The 16,387-nt window shown below is 38.4% G+C and overlaps 1 protein-coding gene across 2 annotated transcripts in view; it reads left to right on the top strand.

Moving 5' to 3' along the window:
• LOC126337073 (EF-hand domain-containing protein 1-like) overlaps positions 1 to 16,387 on the top strand; it is a 196,108-nt gene that overhangs the window by 33,181 nt on the left and 146,540 nt on the right. For both annotated transcript variants that reach the window (XM_050001417.1, XM_050001418.1), the window contains exon 2: positions 13,796 to 13,932. In XM_050001417.1, coding sequence (XP_049857374.1) covers positions 13,796 to 13,932 — 137 coding nt within the window. The remainder of the gene's footprint in view (positions 1 to 13,795; positions 13,933 to 16,387) is intronic.

The following is a 16,387-nucleotide window of genomic DNA, read 5'->3' as shown; positions in this document are numbered from 1 at the left end:
CAGCTTTATGCTTTAGGGCTGCACATTCTGTATGCTTATTTAGTCATACATCTAATGGCTCTTGCTCATAACATGGGAAGTGGCACTTGCGTGGGCAGCTTGACAATCCAAAATCTCCATAGGGTATGGTCAGACATGTGGTATATATCAATTAGAGTGTGTAACTGACACCATAGTTGTGACAGAATCCTGTCCTTAATTCTTCAACACAGATGAAGATGTGTAACTGTCCCTCCAGGGAGTATGTGAAGAGGGAGAACAATGCCGTGTTAGTGGCCTCATATTTGCAGTCTGAGTGTGAGCTGACAATGATATCATTGACCATACTGCGTGTTCACCTAAGTGACTAAGCAGTGTCATGAATTTTATACTGACACTGATGAACTCACATGAAGCAAAAATGTTACCTAGAATGGTGAACCCCAAGCTTGGTTCATTTGACCAAAAGGGTGACAGCTTAATACAAATACCCAGTCCAATAGGTTACTACAGTGGCATCCATAGAGGGAGAGTGGCTATACAGTTTGGCTCTGTACATGGTATGACTTAGTACACATTCGGTGAGTTTTAGGATAATGCAGCCACTGAATCCATGCACAGATGGCACCTCAGCCAAAGCATGCGAATGTGAATCCAATCCATCAGATTGGTGTAACTCAGAAGTAACTCTGTGAATGTTGTAGATTTCACTGCAGAATCATAGAGCAGGTTTTCCAATGCAGTCCATTGTTCAGCCTACTCCACACTGCCAGTGCAAAGCTGTGAAGAATGACACTATCACTTTTCATAACTTGACGTATCTGAAGCTTCCTATCCCTAAATTCAATTATCATAGCATGAGGTCTTCTGTCCAAGTGCATGAAAAATGCAGCACAACGGGGTTATGGCAGCAGCATTGTAGCTGCGCAATAACTATAGGTGTCTCATATTCAGTGCAAACTCAGTTATCGTAGGTCACCAATATAGTGCTCCACTATGGATGGAATGTAGGCTTCATAGTAACACACCGAGCGAGGTGGCGCAGTGGTTAGCACATTGGACTTGCATTCGGGAGGACGATGGTTCAATCCCGTCTCCAGCCATCCTGATTTAGGTTTTCCGTGATTTCCCTAAATTGTTTCAGGCAAATGCCGGGATGGTTACTCTGAAAGGGCACGGCCAATTTCCTTCCCAATCCTTCCCTAACCCGAGCTTGCACTCCGTCTCTAATGGCCTCGTTGTCGACGGGACGTTAAACACTAACCACCACCATCACCACCACCACCATAGTAACACAACCCAAATCTGAATAAGCTCACATTTTATTAATACTAACGGAGGTACATCTATGCTGTCAGAAGCCACTAACCAAACTGCCAGTCAAAGGTCACTTGCACATGGCCTCAGTCCACCACCAGCAATATTCTTTCTTGTCACAGAGTTCCCACATCCATAATACACACACCAAAAAAAGTTTTGCATCATCTTGGATCCGTGAATTCCGGAACCTGTACAGAACATTGGAACAGAGATAACATAAACATCATTTCCACCCTTTTTATTGTTCTTGAAAACCACACATTGCATGTTGTACCAAAATACAGCAAGGCCTTCAGAGATGGTGATCCAGATTACTTTACACACCAGTAACTCTAATACCCAGTAGCATGTCCTCTTGCACTGATGCATGCCTGTATTCTTCATGGCATACTATCCACAAGGTCATCAAGGCACTGTTGGTCCAGATTGTCTGACTCCTCAATGGCGATTTGGCATAGATCCCTCAGAGTGGTTGGTGGGTCACATCATCCATAAATAGCCCTTTTCAATCTATCCCAGGCATTTTTGATAGGGTTCATGTCAGGAGAACAAGCTGGCCACTCTAGTGGAGCGATATTGTTATCCTAAAGGAAGGCATTCACAAGATGTGCATGATGGGGGCGCGAATTGTCATCCATGAAGATGAATGCTTCACCGATATGCTGCTGATATGGTTGCACTATCAGTCGGAGGATGGCATTCATGTATCGTACAATCGTTACGGTGCCTTCCATGACCACCAGTGGCATACATCGGCCTCACATAATGCCTCCACAAACAGCAGGAAACTTCCACTGTGCTGCACTCACTGGACATCATCCTGTTTGCTTGTTGCTCTATACGTAACCACACAGTTATAGTTTCTCAGTCAGTGAGATGTCACCTCAATGTTTTCATCACATGTGTACATGGCATCCTGCCATCTAGAGACAACCTTATAGTGTTGGGATACCCTATAATATTGCTACTGCCAGCACTATGTATCAGCAATTATTCCATAGTCCTGAAGTTTTATGTGATATTAAGTTTTATGTCACACTAATCAATATTGTCCACAGCTCGTGGTCTAGTGGTTAGCGTTGCTGCCTCTGGATCATGGAGTCCCGGGTTCGATTCCCAGCTTGGTTGGGGAGTTTCTCTGCTGGGGGACTGGCTGTTTGTGTTATCCTCATCATTTTATCGTCCTCATCATTCGTGACAAGGGGCTAGCTTGGACTGTGTAAAAATAAGGACTTTGTATGGGTGCTGATGACTGCACAGTTGAGCACCCCAGAAACCAAACATCATAATCATCAAACAGTGTTAAATTTCAGGAATTACAACTCGATAATAAATTTATTTGGAAAGGGCCTACCAGAGAATTGCTGAAGCACCTAAGCAAGTCAGTGTTTGCAGTTAGAATAATGTCAGATGTAGGAGACATAAATGTAAAAAATCTTGCATACTTTGCTTACTCTCATTCTATTATTTCATACCGGATCATATTTTGTGTTAACTCATTAGATTAGATTGGGTTCAATTTTCATTCCATAGACCCAATAAATGAGATGTTCCTTGTGGGTGTGGAACATGTCAATAAACATAAAAATAAAACATTTTAATATAATACTTACTACCCTAATCATTTGTCAGGAGACTGTTGAAATAGGTGAATTCAGTGAGGTAAACTGGAACAGCTAATATTTACAGAATTAACATGCTGTCAGAATGAAACATTGTTATGCACTATTAATAAATTTATCATACACAAAATACCTAAACTTGACTGTTGTGACCAAGTGCTGTTAAAACTGAAATCTAACATAAATTTTTACTTAAGCTGGCTTAACAGTATCTGTTAAGATATTCATCCATAGAGTAGAAGGAGTTGCCTATCAAAAAGTCTTTCAAACTCTGTTCAAACAGTGCTTCATCTGAAACCAAGTTTTTAATGGTTGGTAGGAATTTATTGAAAATATGTGTTCCTGAATATTGGACCCCTTTTTGGACCAGGGTAAGCGATTTTAGGTTTTTATGTAGCTCGTTCTTATTCCTAGTGTTGATACTATGTATTGAGCTATTGGTTGGAAATAGAGATGTATTATGTGCAACAAATTTAATTAAGGAATAAATATACTGAGAAGCAGTGGTTAGAATACAAAGTTCCTCGAACAGGTTTCTACATAATGTTCTTGAATTTACACCACAAATGATTCTTGTCACTCACTTTTGCACCCTAAAAACATTTGCTCAGTTTACTGAGTTATCCCAGAATATGATTCCATACGACATAATAGATTGAAAGTAAGCAAAGTATGCAAGTTTTTATATTTATATCTATTACATATGACATCATTCTCACTGCAAATACAGACTTGTTTAGACGTTTAAGTGATTCTGTGGTATGCCGTTCCCAAGTGAATTTATTATTGAGTTATAATCCCAGAAATTTAACACTGTCAACCTTTTTGATCTTCATGTCTTCATATATTATACACATGCTGGAAGGAAACCTCTTACAGGTTCTGAACTGTGTATAATAGGTCTTCTCAAAGTTTAATGACAGTGAATTAGCTTTAAACCTCTTATTAATGTCAGTGAAAATTTGATTAGCAGCTATTTATAAATCTGTACTTAATTTGCTACTTATTTTAATGTTTGTGTCACCATTTCTAATTTACTTAAGAGAATTGTGTGGCTCACACAGTCAAAAGCCTTTGATTGCTCACAGAAAATGCCAGTAGCCTCTAACTTATTGGCTAATGAATTAAGTACATTCTCACTCTAAGTTTAAATAGCTTTTTATGTATCAGAACCTTTCAGAAATCCAAACTGTGACTTGGACAATATATTATTTGCAGTCAGATGCTTAAGGAGACGCTTGAACACAACCTTTTCAAATATTTTTGAGAAAGCCAGCAAAAGTCAAATTGGTTGATAGTCTAATGGTATCCTCCTTCTTGTACAGAGGCTTAACTTCAGCATATTTTAACCCATCTGGAAATGTCCTGCTGATAATCAGCTGGTCAAAAGTCTTTAGCATGCAAAAGCATGTCATACGAATCATTTGTGGTGTCAATTCAAGAAAATTGTGTAGAAACCTGTTCAAGGAACTTTGTATTCTAACCATTGCTTCTCAGTATATTTATTCCTTAATGAAATTTGTTGCAAGTAATACATCTCTATTTCCAACCAATAGCTCAATTCATAGTATCAATACTAGAAATAAGAACACTATACATAAAGATCTAAAATTGCTTACCTTGGTCAAAAAAGGGGTCCAATATTCAGGAGCATACATTTTCAATAAATTTGCCAGCAACCAATAAAATTTGGTTTCAGATAAAGCATAGTTTAACCATAGTTTGAAAGACTTTGTGATAGGCAGCTCCTTCTACTCTGTAGATTAATGTAAATCTGTATAATGTTTTCCTTTTTATTGTAAAATTAATAATATATAAAATTCCAAATGTGTGCTATTGTACTACACTAAATTTCATATTATTTATATATACATTGTTATGAGACTATAACCATCTTTATACTGTAATTGAACTTATTGACGAAGCCCATTGTATAAGAAAATACTGAATGGATATTAAAGGTTCTTATTCTTATTAAAAAAAAAGAATATCTTCACAAGGACTGCTAGACCAGCTTAAGTAAAAATGCCTGTTAAATTTCAATTTTAACAGCACTTGGTCACAACAGTCAAGATTAGGTATTATGTATATGACAGACATATTAAAAGTTCATGACAATGTTTCATTCCGATTGTGAATTAATCCTGTAAATACTTTACTGTAACGTATTCACCTATTTTGACAATTTCCTGACAAATTATCAGGGTAGTAAGTATTGTATTCAAATTTATTTATGTTATTCTTTCTGACATTTTCCACACCCATGAGAATCATCTCATTTTTGTATCTATGGAATGAAAACTGAATCTAATCTGATAAATATTACTTTATGACTGCATGGAGCTGCAATGTCTTTCAAATTTTCTTCCATAAGTTTCTGGAGCTCTTCCTGGATGGACTCAGGTGCCATAAGGTTTTAACTAAGACACTCTCCTTGTATGATAAAAATGTAGATCCTGTGGAATTGTTTGACTCTGGTTAGTCACCCAGATGAGGCTTTTAAATTATCTCTCAAATTCTAGAGCTTCATGAAACAATGTAGCTTTTTTACAACACATCTGAAACAATGATACATTCCTTTTGTTTTTGGCTAAACCAATGCAAAAGAACAGAATCTAATTCATCAGATGTAGATTTGTTCATACTTTTTTATGCAGATGGTCCAGAACTGGAATCGCATTCCCTGACAAAATCCTGTATTTTCTGGTTATTCTTTTTAATGGACCCTGAGCAGTCTGCATTCCAATACCATAATCAGAACTTAGTTTTGCTCCAGTTTTTCCCTTCTTAAATATTTCCATTAATTCTAATTTTTATTTTAATGTCAACACATGTTTCTTCATTTCTCCATCACCTCTTTTACAAATTTCTTTGAACTTTTGTTGATACTTACATGCCAATTAACATTAAAAAACTTTGTTTGTTTTTCACTTACACAGAACAGGCTGGCTGCTAAGAATGGGAATGGTACTCTATTGTCACGTGGCTGTCTTTTAAACAAACAAAAAATCACTTATTTGTTACACAGCGAGTAATTTATTGGTGTTTGCTGGACAATACTGTTGGTCATTTAACTGATATGTACAATGGCAACTCATTGATGGAAAATCTGTATTCAAATTTATATTAAATAAATCCAACAAAAAATTAAATTATTTTTCATTCTAGTTATTTGTGTTTTGGTAATCATATTAATCATTAAGACAGTAAGACAAGTCATTTAAGGACAGAGTTTATACTACACCCATAAAAACATTTTACATCACCTCAGTTCCAAGAGTTCAACATAAACATCGTTTCTGCCCTTTTTATTGTTCATGAAAACCTTACATTGCATGTTATTCCACCATACATCGAGACCTTTAGAGGTGGTGGTCCAGATTGCTGTACACACCAGTACCTCTAATACCCAGTAGCACGTCCTCTTGCATTGATGCATGCCTGTATTCGTTGTGGCATACTATCCACAAGTTCATCAAGGAACTGTTGGTCCAGATTGTCCCACTTCTCAATGTCTGTTCAGCGTAGATCCCTCAGAATGGTTGGTAGGTGACATCATCTGTAAACAGCACTTTTCAGTGTGCCCCAGACATGTTTGATAGGGTTCATGCCTGGAGAACATTCTGGCCACTCTAGTCGAGCGATGTCATTGCCCTGAAGGAAGTCATTCACAAGATTCACACAATGGGGCCATGAATTGTCATCCGTGAAGGCAAATGTCTCACCAATATGCTGCCAATATTGTTGCACTATCGGTCGGAGGGTTGCATTTACGTATCATAGGGTGGTTATGGTGACTTCCATGACCACCAACGGCATTCATCGGCTCCACATAATGCCATCCCAAAACAGCAGGATACCTCCACCTTGTTGCACTCATGGGCAATGTGTGTAAGGTGTTCAGCCTGACCAGGATGCCTCCAAACACGTCTCCGATGATTGTCTGGTTGAATGCATATGCGACACTCATTGGTGAAGAGAATATGATGCCAATCCTGAGTGGTCCATTTGGCATGTTGCTGGGCCCATCTGTACCGTGCTGGATGGTGTCATGGTTGGAAAGATGGGCCTTACCATGGATACCGGGAGTGAAGTTGCGCATCATGCAGCCTATTGTGCACAATTTGAGTTGTAACATGATGTCCTGTGGCTGCATGAAAAGCATTATTCAACATGGTAGCCTTGCTGTCAGGTTTCCTCTGAGCCATAATCTGTAGGTAGCTGTCATCCACTACAGTAGTAGGCCTTGGGTGGCCTGAGTGAGGCATGTCATCGACAGTTCCTATCTCTCTATATCTCCTCCATGTCCGAACAACATTGCTTTGGTTCACTCCAAGACACCTTGACGCTTTCCTTCTTGAAAGCACTTCCTGTCACAAAGTAACAGTGCGTAAATGATCAAACTGCAGTATAGGCCATCTAGGCATGATTAAATTACAGACAACACGAGCCGTGTATCTCCTTCCTAGTGGAATGACTGGAACTGCTCAGTTGTTGGACCCCTTCTATCTAATAGGTGCTGCTACATGTAAGGTAGTTTACATCTTTGGGCAGGTTTAGTAACATCTCTGAACAGTCAAAGGGACTGTGTCTGTGATACAATATCCACAGTCAATGTCTATCTTCAGGAGTTCTGGGAACTGGGGTGATGCAAAACTTTTTTGATGTGTGTATTAAGATCTAAAATGGGGGTAGATAGGCAAAAGTTACTGAAAATGCCTTACTATATAGACAGCAGAACCATGTAAAAATGAGGCTACCAAGAACAAAGAAAAAACTATTCAGAAAAGTCTGTTGATGTTAAATGAGGCACTTATTTTTACGAGGAATAGAAATTTTCTGTCATTCTGCTGAGATAATATTTGTTGAAGTTTTACTTTTTGTGCAAAACAATTGTTGGAAGTTATTGATAAACAATCAAAAAGTATAAGAATACCTGTAAAGCCAAAAAATTTCATGAGAATTATATAAATTTGTCTATCAACTGGGTGAAGAATCACTCAGAGATCAGATGTTAATAAGTTCATCAGTGCTCGAACAGTCCACAGGTGTACTGCTGGTCCACAGTGTCCAATGGGCACAATATTTTGGTGATCAGACATGTCGCCATCATCTGGTGTGCTGATGAACTGGGCTCCTGAGGGCAGGTGGGCGTCTTAAATCCCCTCACCTTGTGAGGCATTCTCTCCATGGTCTGCTCCCGCACGTCAACCGTCAGTGAGATGCTGGCATTGGCCTCTATGGTGGCGTTGGTGTAATTGCCTCCTCCGTCCTAGTCGCCTGTTTGTTTCCTTTGCTGAGTGTCTTTTTAATTAGACTCAATCATGGTTCCCATGCCCTGCTGAGGTTGTAGCCGCAATCTCGATTGATGAGTCTGTCCCTCTCTAACAATGCTGTCCCAGTATTTAGATGTCTGTGCCAAGACCATGGTATTTTGGTAATCCATTTCATGATTTTCAGACAAACAGTGCTCGGCGACCACTGACGTTTTGGGGTACCCAAGTCGAGTGCGCCTCTGATGTTCTCAGCAATGATCTTCAATGGTGCATATTGTCTGTCCAATATAAGTCTTTCCGCATTGACACAAAATCTGGTCTATGTCAGCCTCCCGCAAACTGAGATTGTCTTTGACACTTCCCAATAATGCTCACATTTTATTTGGTGGGCAAAAGACAGTTCCTACTCGGTGTATCCTCAATATTTGTCCTGTTTTCCCTGATAGTGCACCAGTACATGGTATACAGGCAGTGGCTATCTCTTTCTCCATGACTTCTTCCAGTACATGCTGTACTGTAGGGGAGGAAGTAAGATTACCATTCCTGAATGTCATGGTCAAAAGAAGAGTGGATGGCACCCTGGGCCTCTGGGTATACAGGAAGAAAATGCACACTGACCTGTATTTGCAAGCGGATAGCTGCCACCACCCTGTGCAGTGGAATCGGGTGCTAAAAACACTGGTGCACAGGGTGTGCACCATCTCTGATGCTGGGAGTCTGCCCCAAGAACTGCAAGATCTCAAAACTGTATTCCAGAAAAACAGGTGCTCAGAATGGCAGATAGATGTGCTCTCCACCCCACCTCCACAGTACAGCGTGTGGAGATGGAAGAAGTCATGGAGAAAGAGACAGCCACTGCCTATATACCATATACTGGCACACTATCGGGGAAAATAGGATGAATATTGAGGAAACATTGAGTAGGAATTGTCTTTTGCCCACCAAATAAAATACGAGCATTATTGGGAAGTGTCAAAGACAATCTCAGTTTTCGGGAGGCTGGCATATACCAGATTCTGTGTCAATGTGGAAAGACTTATATTGGACAGACAGAGCGCATCATTGAAGATCGTTGCCGAGAACATCAGAGGCACACTCAACTTGGGTACCCCAACAAGTCGGCGGTTGCAGAGCACTGTTTGTCTTAAAATCTCAAAATGGACTACCGACATACCAGGCTCTTGGCACAGACATGTAAAGACTGGGACAGCATCGTTAGAGAGGCTATAGAAATTCGTACCAGGGATAGACTCATCAACCGAGATTGGAGCTACAACCTCAGCATTGAGTTTAATTTAAAAGATGCTCAGCAAAGGAAATGAACGAGCGACTAGGGCGGATGAGGCAATTACACCGATGCCATGACAGATGCCAATGCCAGCATCTCACCAACTGCTGACATGCGGGCGCAGACTGCGGAGAGAATGCCTCGATAGGGGAGCGGATTTAAGATGGCCGCCTGCCCTCAGGAGCCCAGTTTGTCAGCACACCTGATGATGGTGACATGTCTGATCACCAAAATATTGTGCCCGTTGGACACTATGGACCAGCAGTACACCTGTGGACTGTTGAGCTAGAACTATGCTGGGAGAAACTGAAGAATCACAAGATCATCAGTGTTTGCTAACGTTATTCAAAAGGCTTTGTATGTAAGGATAACTGATCATTTAATTCCACATAATTTGCTGTCAAATATACACTTCTGTTTTAGAAGTGGTTTACCAACTGAAAATGCTGTATTCTCTTTTCTCTGTGAGGTATTGGATGGATTAAAGAGAAGGTTTTGAAAGCTAGGCATCTTTTTTGATTTATCTAAGGTGTTTGATTGTGTTGACCACAAAATAGTGCTCAAGAAGTTGGACCATTATGGAGTACAGAGAGTAACTCACAATTGGTTCACCTCTTACTTTAACAACAGACAGCAAAGGGTCATTATCCACACTGTTGAGCAAGGCTATAACCTGGGGTCTGAGTGAGGCATGATCTATGCTGGGCCACTCCAGTTCCTATGTATATAAATGATTTGTCCTCTTAGTATTACAGGTAATTCTAAAATATTTCTGTTTGCTGATGGCACTAGCATGGTAGCAAAGCATGTTGTGTACAATGTTGGCACTGTTTCAAGTAGTGCCATTCATGACATAAGTTCATGCCTTGTAGAAAAGAAACTAACGCTAAATAACAGAAATATTCAGTTTTTACAGTTTCTAACACACAATGCAACAAAATTGACATTTTAATTTCACAGAATGAGTGTATGATTAACGAAACAGAACAGTTCAAATTTCTAGGTGCTCAGACAGATAGTAATCTGTCATGGAAAGCCCACATTCAGGATCTTGTTCAAAGAATTAATGCTGCCATTGTTACTAATTGAATGTTATCTGAAGTAAGTGATAGTTCGACACAAAACGTAGTGTACCTTGCTTATTTTCATTCACTTATGATGTATGGTATTATGTTTTGGGTTACTCTTCTATTCTCAAAGGGTATTTTTTGGTTAGAAATGGGCGGTTCAGGCAATAAGTGATGTAAGTTCACGAAGCTCTTGTCAACCCCTGTTCATTAGTATGGGTATTCTGGCATTGGCCTCTTGATACATGTATTCTTTACTGTCATTTCTTGTAAACAATATCAGCTTATTCCCAAGTACTAGCAGCTTTCACCCAGTTAATACTAGGCAGAAATCCAGTATGCCTCCATATTGTATTTCCTTGGCTCTTGTGCAGAAAGGTGAGGAGCATACTGCTGCATCCATTTTTAGTAAGCTGCCACAAGAATCCAAAAATTTTAGCAGTAATCCACATGCTTTCAAATCAAAACTGAAGACCATCATGGGTTCACTGCTTCTATTCTGTTGATGAGTTCCTTGAAAAATGAAGCTGATTTCTGTGTTATATTGTTGACTGAGTTTATAAAAACTTATGACTTGTCGTTTTTTCAGTTCATAAACATTTTATTTTCTCTGTTATTACTTTTATGTTGTAATTTCATGTACTGCCACGTTTCATGACCTTGGAGATTTGCACCTCAGTTTGGTCCTATGGAACTAAACCTGCAGAATAAAAATTTTAAAAATCAATAGAGACAATCAAAGGACTTCTTTTATCAAGTACTTACTTCATTGTTGCATGTGTTAGTAGTTTGGTAATGGTAGAAAAAGTAACTGGTACAATTCCTAGAGAAAAACTATATACATTTTGTTTGGAACATGTTTAAAGATATCAGACAGAGAGAGAGAGAGAGAGAGAGAGAGAGAGAGAGAGAGAGAGAGAGAGAGAGAGAGAGAGACAAGAGTTTGGTGTCCAGTAGAGATTCAGAACTGTAGATTATATTAGATTCAGTTTTTATTCCATAGACTCAAAAATGAAATGATTCTCATTGGAGTGGGACAAGTCAGAAAGTATAACAAAAAGAATCAAACATCTTAATATAATACTCACTATCTTGATCATTTGTCAGGAGATTGTCAAAATAGGTGAACACATTGCTGTAAACTGGAACTACTAATATTTACAGAATTAATACTCTGTCATAATGAAACATAGTTATAGATTTTTAATAAAGTTATCATACACACAATACCTAATCTTGACTGTTGTGACCAAGTGCTGTCAAAACTGAAATCTAACAGACATTTTTATTTAAGCTGGTCTAACAGTTCCTGTTACGATATTCATCTATATAGTAGAAGGAGTTGCGTGTCAAAAAGTCTTTCAAACTCTGTTTAAACTGTGGTTTATCTTAACCAAGTTTTTTATGGTTGCTGGCAATTTATTGAAAATGTGTGTTCCTGAATATTGGACCCCTTGTTGGACCAAAGTAAGCGCTTTTAGGTGTTAATGTAAATTGTTCTTATCCCTAGTATTGATACTATGTATTGAGCTATTTGTTGGTAATAGCAATGTATTACTTACAACAAATTTCATTAAGGAAAAAATACAATACACTGGGAATCAGTGATTAGAATACAAAGTTCCTGGAACAGGTTTCTACATGATGTTCTTGAATTTACACCGCAAATGAGTCTTATTGCATGCTTCTGCGAGCTGAAAGCTTTTGCTTGGTTTTGGGAGTTACGCAACAATACAATCCCATATAACATAATAGAATGAAAGTATGCAAGTTTTTTTTAAATTTTTTTACCTCCTGCATCTGACATCATTCTCACTGCTGCTTCAGCAGTTCTGTTGTATGCCCTTCCCAACTGAATTTAATATCAAGTTGTAGTCTCAGAAATTTAACACTGTCAAACTGTTTGATCAGTATGCCTTCAAATGTCATATACAAGCTGGAAGGAAATATCTATAATTTCTAAACTGCATAGTGGATCTTTTCAAAGTTTAATGGCAGTGAATTAACTTTAAACTATTTACCAATGTCAGTGAACATTTGATTAGCAGCCATTTCTAAATCTGTACTTGACTTGCTACTTATTGTAATGTTTGTATCATCTGCAAATGAAACAAACTTAGTATCTGGCAACCTAATAGATGAAGAAGCAATGGACCCAAGATGGAACCTTGAGGAACACCATATGTAATTTATTCCCAAACAGATGATATTAACGAAGTCACATTTTCAGATCATTCTGCAATACAACAAAATGTAGAAAGTTCATTAGTCTGCACTTACACAACACAATGAAATGGAAAACAGATATTGATACTAACAAATATTAGTGCAGAGAATTTTAAATAATAAGGTGCCCTTTAATCAGAAGACATTTAGTTGTACCACTATTCTTTCATTAACTGTTTAATTGAATGATAGTATCTCAGTGACGGGGGGCAATGGAAGCTCTATGAAAAGGTATATAGATTGAAATAAGAGCTACATCTTATACTGAAAAACCAGTACTACTCTTAGTGTTACTAAAACCAATTGTGCATGCTCCATTTATTGTAATATTGGCTTATATTCATTCTTATTTTGGTTTTTATTTCTTATAATGCAATAATTTATTAACTAAGTCATCATTTCATCATAATCTGTATGTTCTATGAAGAAGGAGAACCTTTAGGGTTGTGGAACAAGTCAAGATATACGTTAATGAGAGACAAAGACATCATAGAGAATTAATCTGTTTAATGTAGTAACAATCAACTGTTGCTACTCTGATTAATGCTATTCACACTTACAGCATCTAAATATAATAGAGTAAATTAGTTTTAAAACATCTACTGTGAAAAAAAAAGGCTGCTACCTCACTAGTTCTGTTATGTTGTTTCTAACTTAGTATTTAGTTGATTGCAATGGTATTTTTCTTATTTTTATTTTTATAGTAGTGATTCCTATTTACAGTACATTATTACTTGTTATACAATTTTATAACAAACACAGCTACTTGCCCCATAATTAACAGAAATTTTATAGCCCTGAATCTAGAAATTCAGATAATTTGTAGAAAGAGAGACTTGTAGAAAGAGAGACCAATGAATATATTTTAATTTTGTTTTGAACTGGTGTGTGTTCCCAAATCTCTTACAGATAAACACTTTGTGAATCAACCACTTCCATTTTAAGTTAACAGTATGTTAAATGAACCAGTACATCTATGACTGCTTAAAATTAATGATCGGTTTTATTTTTCTGCAGAAAACAAGATATCACCGTTCCCAGTGTTTTGACTTTAGAGGAGGATATGCCTTCCCAAAGACAACTTGTTTTGGCATTGGGAAAGAACCTCTTGATGTGGATTCAGTAGCATTCTTGAAAGATGATGACACTATCAAGTAAAGTAAAAGATCACAATTTAATAGATGATATTTTGAATATTTTTGAAGACAAAAAAAGATTTGTTGCATTTGGTGTTCAATAATTTTAATATGAGTTCTTTCTTAATGTATTTTGTAAACTGTTCACTATGTGTTCAATGTGCCTATGGAACAGTTACATATATTTCTGTAGATGCAAATATAAGTATCAAATATGCTATGGTAATTTTTGGCATCATTACCAGTTAACCTGCAGTAAATCCTATACCTTTTTGTAGACTTCTGCTTTGTCAATCGGTGATTTCCAGTTGATGTGCCCATTACCAAGACATGATAAATGTAATTATAAGTATTTCCCATTGCCAGCATTTTGGGAATTCAGTGGAAAGTTGTGTAAGGCTTGGATAATTCCATTATAAGAAATGTGAAGTTCCCCAATTCTAGGTAAAGGAAAAGTAATAATGATGATAAAAAAGAAGAAAAGTAAATGAATATAGAAGAAATTAAGTATAAGAGATATGTTGTGTTTCTGTGGTTATGATACGTGAACATGCTAAAGATGCAGCAAAAGCTTACATGTTGAACATTTTACCCTGTACATTCTTTGTGAGAGCTGCAAGCTATTTGCTGCAAATCTGTTCTAGTAAAAGCATTCATTGGATTATTAGTAATTCTACTGTTGATGCATCTTTAGCCTGTGTCTTGAAAGAGGTTATTGGAAGATCAATGAGAGTTCTAACTTTCACAATACAAATTATACATGGGAAAACCACAAACCAAAATAATAGCCCATTTATGAAAGTCTAGAACAAAAATTTAAAAAAATCAGATATGAAAGCCTGAAAAATGAATAAATGTGAAGTTCTCTTTCATTGGAAATTTTGGTATGGTAAATCTGTCACTTTCTAGATACTGACTGTGCTAGACTGAATTGTGGCTGCTGTTTGACCACATTGCTGTGAATGGCTCAGCCCACGGGGCACACTGCACACATGTCTGATGGCATTTGTCAGTTGTAATCTATACTGCCTCTGAGCTGCTATTAATACTGACCATGATGGGAATAGTAAATTCGTACCCCCCCCCCTCCCCCCAAGAAATAAGCCCGTAGGACTGAAAATTTCCTAGTTTATGCTGGTTCCAGAGGGGGGGGGGGGGGGGGGGACAGTTGGAACACCCCACCAACTGATCCAGAACCACTGGCCCAGAGTCAGCCAACCCAGGAAGCATGTCCAATGACTTCAGAGTTGGCAGCACAATGGAGGCAACAGACTGCACCAATAACAAAAGGGTTGAGGGAAGGTTGGGATGGAGGGAGTGGTTCTGCCTCCACAGGATTCCTTCACCAAACTTCTGAAGAGTGAGGTTATGAAGGCAGATATTATACTGGGCCCAGGAGACATGGGGCAAAGATGCAAGACACAACTTATGGTGGCGCAATGTCCGGTCTGAGGTTCAGAGGTAGTGGGATGGGTGTGGAGTGCAACTGTGGTCACATCTGGAGCTGGTTGCATTTATAGGTCAGATGAATGTGCCTGGATGTGATGTCAAACAACTGACACTTCTTGTGGCTGACAACGATCTCTTGGGTTCAACTTGAATTCCAGCTGAATGCATGTGCCCAGACATAGGTGCACATTCACTTTCAGAATTAATGATTCTGCATATGATCCTGTACAGTTCTGATATATGGAATTAAACTTACATGTGAGACTCTGCAGGTCAGCAGTCCATGCTGCGTAAGACTGTCCACGTTGTTTATGACACTGATAAAACTGTAGCCTAATTGTGACAAGGTGTGTTTGATGCATGGTTTGGTTAACAGAGCACAGAGATAATTGACAGACAAAGTACTAGGTTCCAAGAGTGGTTGCAATTTCTGCACCAGTGTATATAAATGTCTACTATAAAACAAGAGCAATACACTTGCTGCCTAAATACACTTGCTGCCTATCAGAAATACAGTAAGCAGATCAATACGGCCTAAAGTTCAGAATGATGGAGATAGACTTCTCAGTTCTCTGAAGACTCACTGAAGGAGTGAATGATGGAGGAGGCATAACCATGACCACCAGGTAGTGTTGCCACTGCTGATATGTGAGCTGTGGGAGAGCTGTTGCTGGTGTAGTTCCTGGAACTATTGCTGTTTTAGTGATAGCTGTTCTGTTGCTACCAAAATTCTAGAACTTGGGATCTGTGACACTGGCACTGGGTGTGAATGTCACTGAAAGCACACCACTTTTCTGTCCCACTTCACACAAATGTTTAGTATCTAAACAAGGCCAAGTTTGTCAAGCACAGAACACTGAATGAAATTCAGACACAGAAACAAAAAGTCCATGTATAATACAGCATCAATATCCATTAAGCAGAATAGCCTGATTGGTAATAACTAATGCAATGTACTGTGCATGACACAGTCATGGCTGCCTGCCTGGCCCATGTGACATGTTATACATGTCTCTAGGGGCGT

This window comes from Schistocerca gregaria, chromosome 2 (genome assembly GCF_023897955.1).
Source record: "Schistocerca gregaria isolate iqSchGreg1 chromosome 2, iqSchGreg1.2, whole genome shotgun sequence".
Taxonomy (NCBI): domain Eukaryota; kingdom Metazoa; phylum Arthropoda; class Insecta; order Orthoptera; family Acrididae; genus Schistocerca; species Schistocerca gregaria.
Note: the sequence above shows the minus strand (reverse complement) of the source record. Positions and strands in the feature narration are given on the sequence as shown.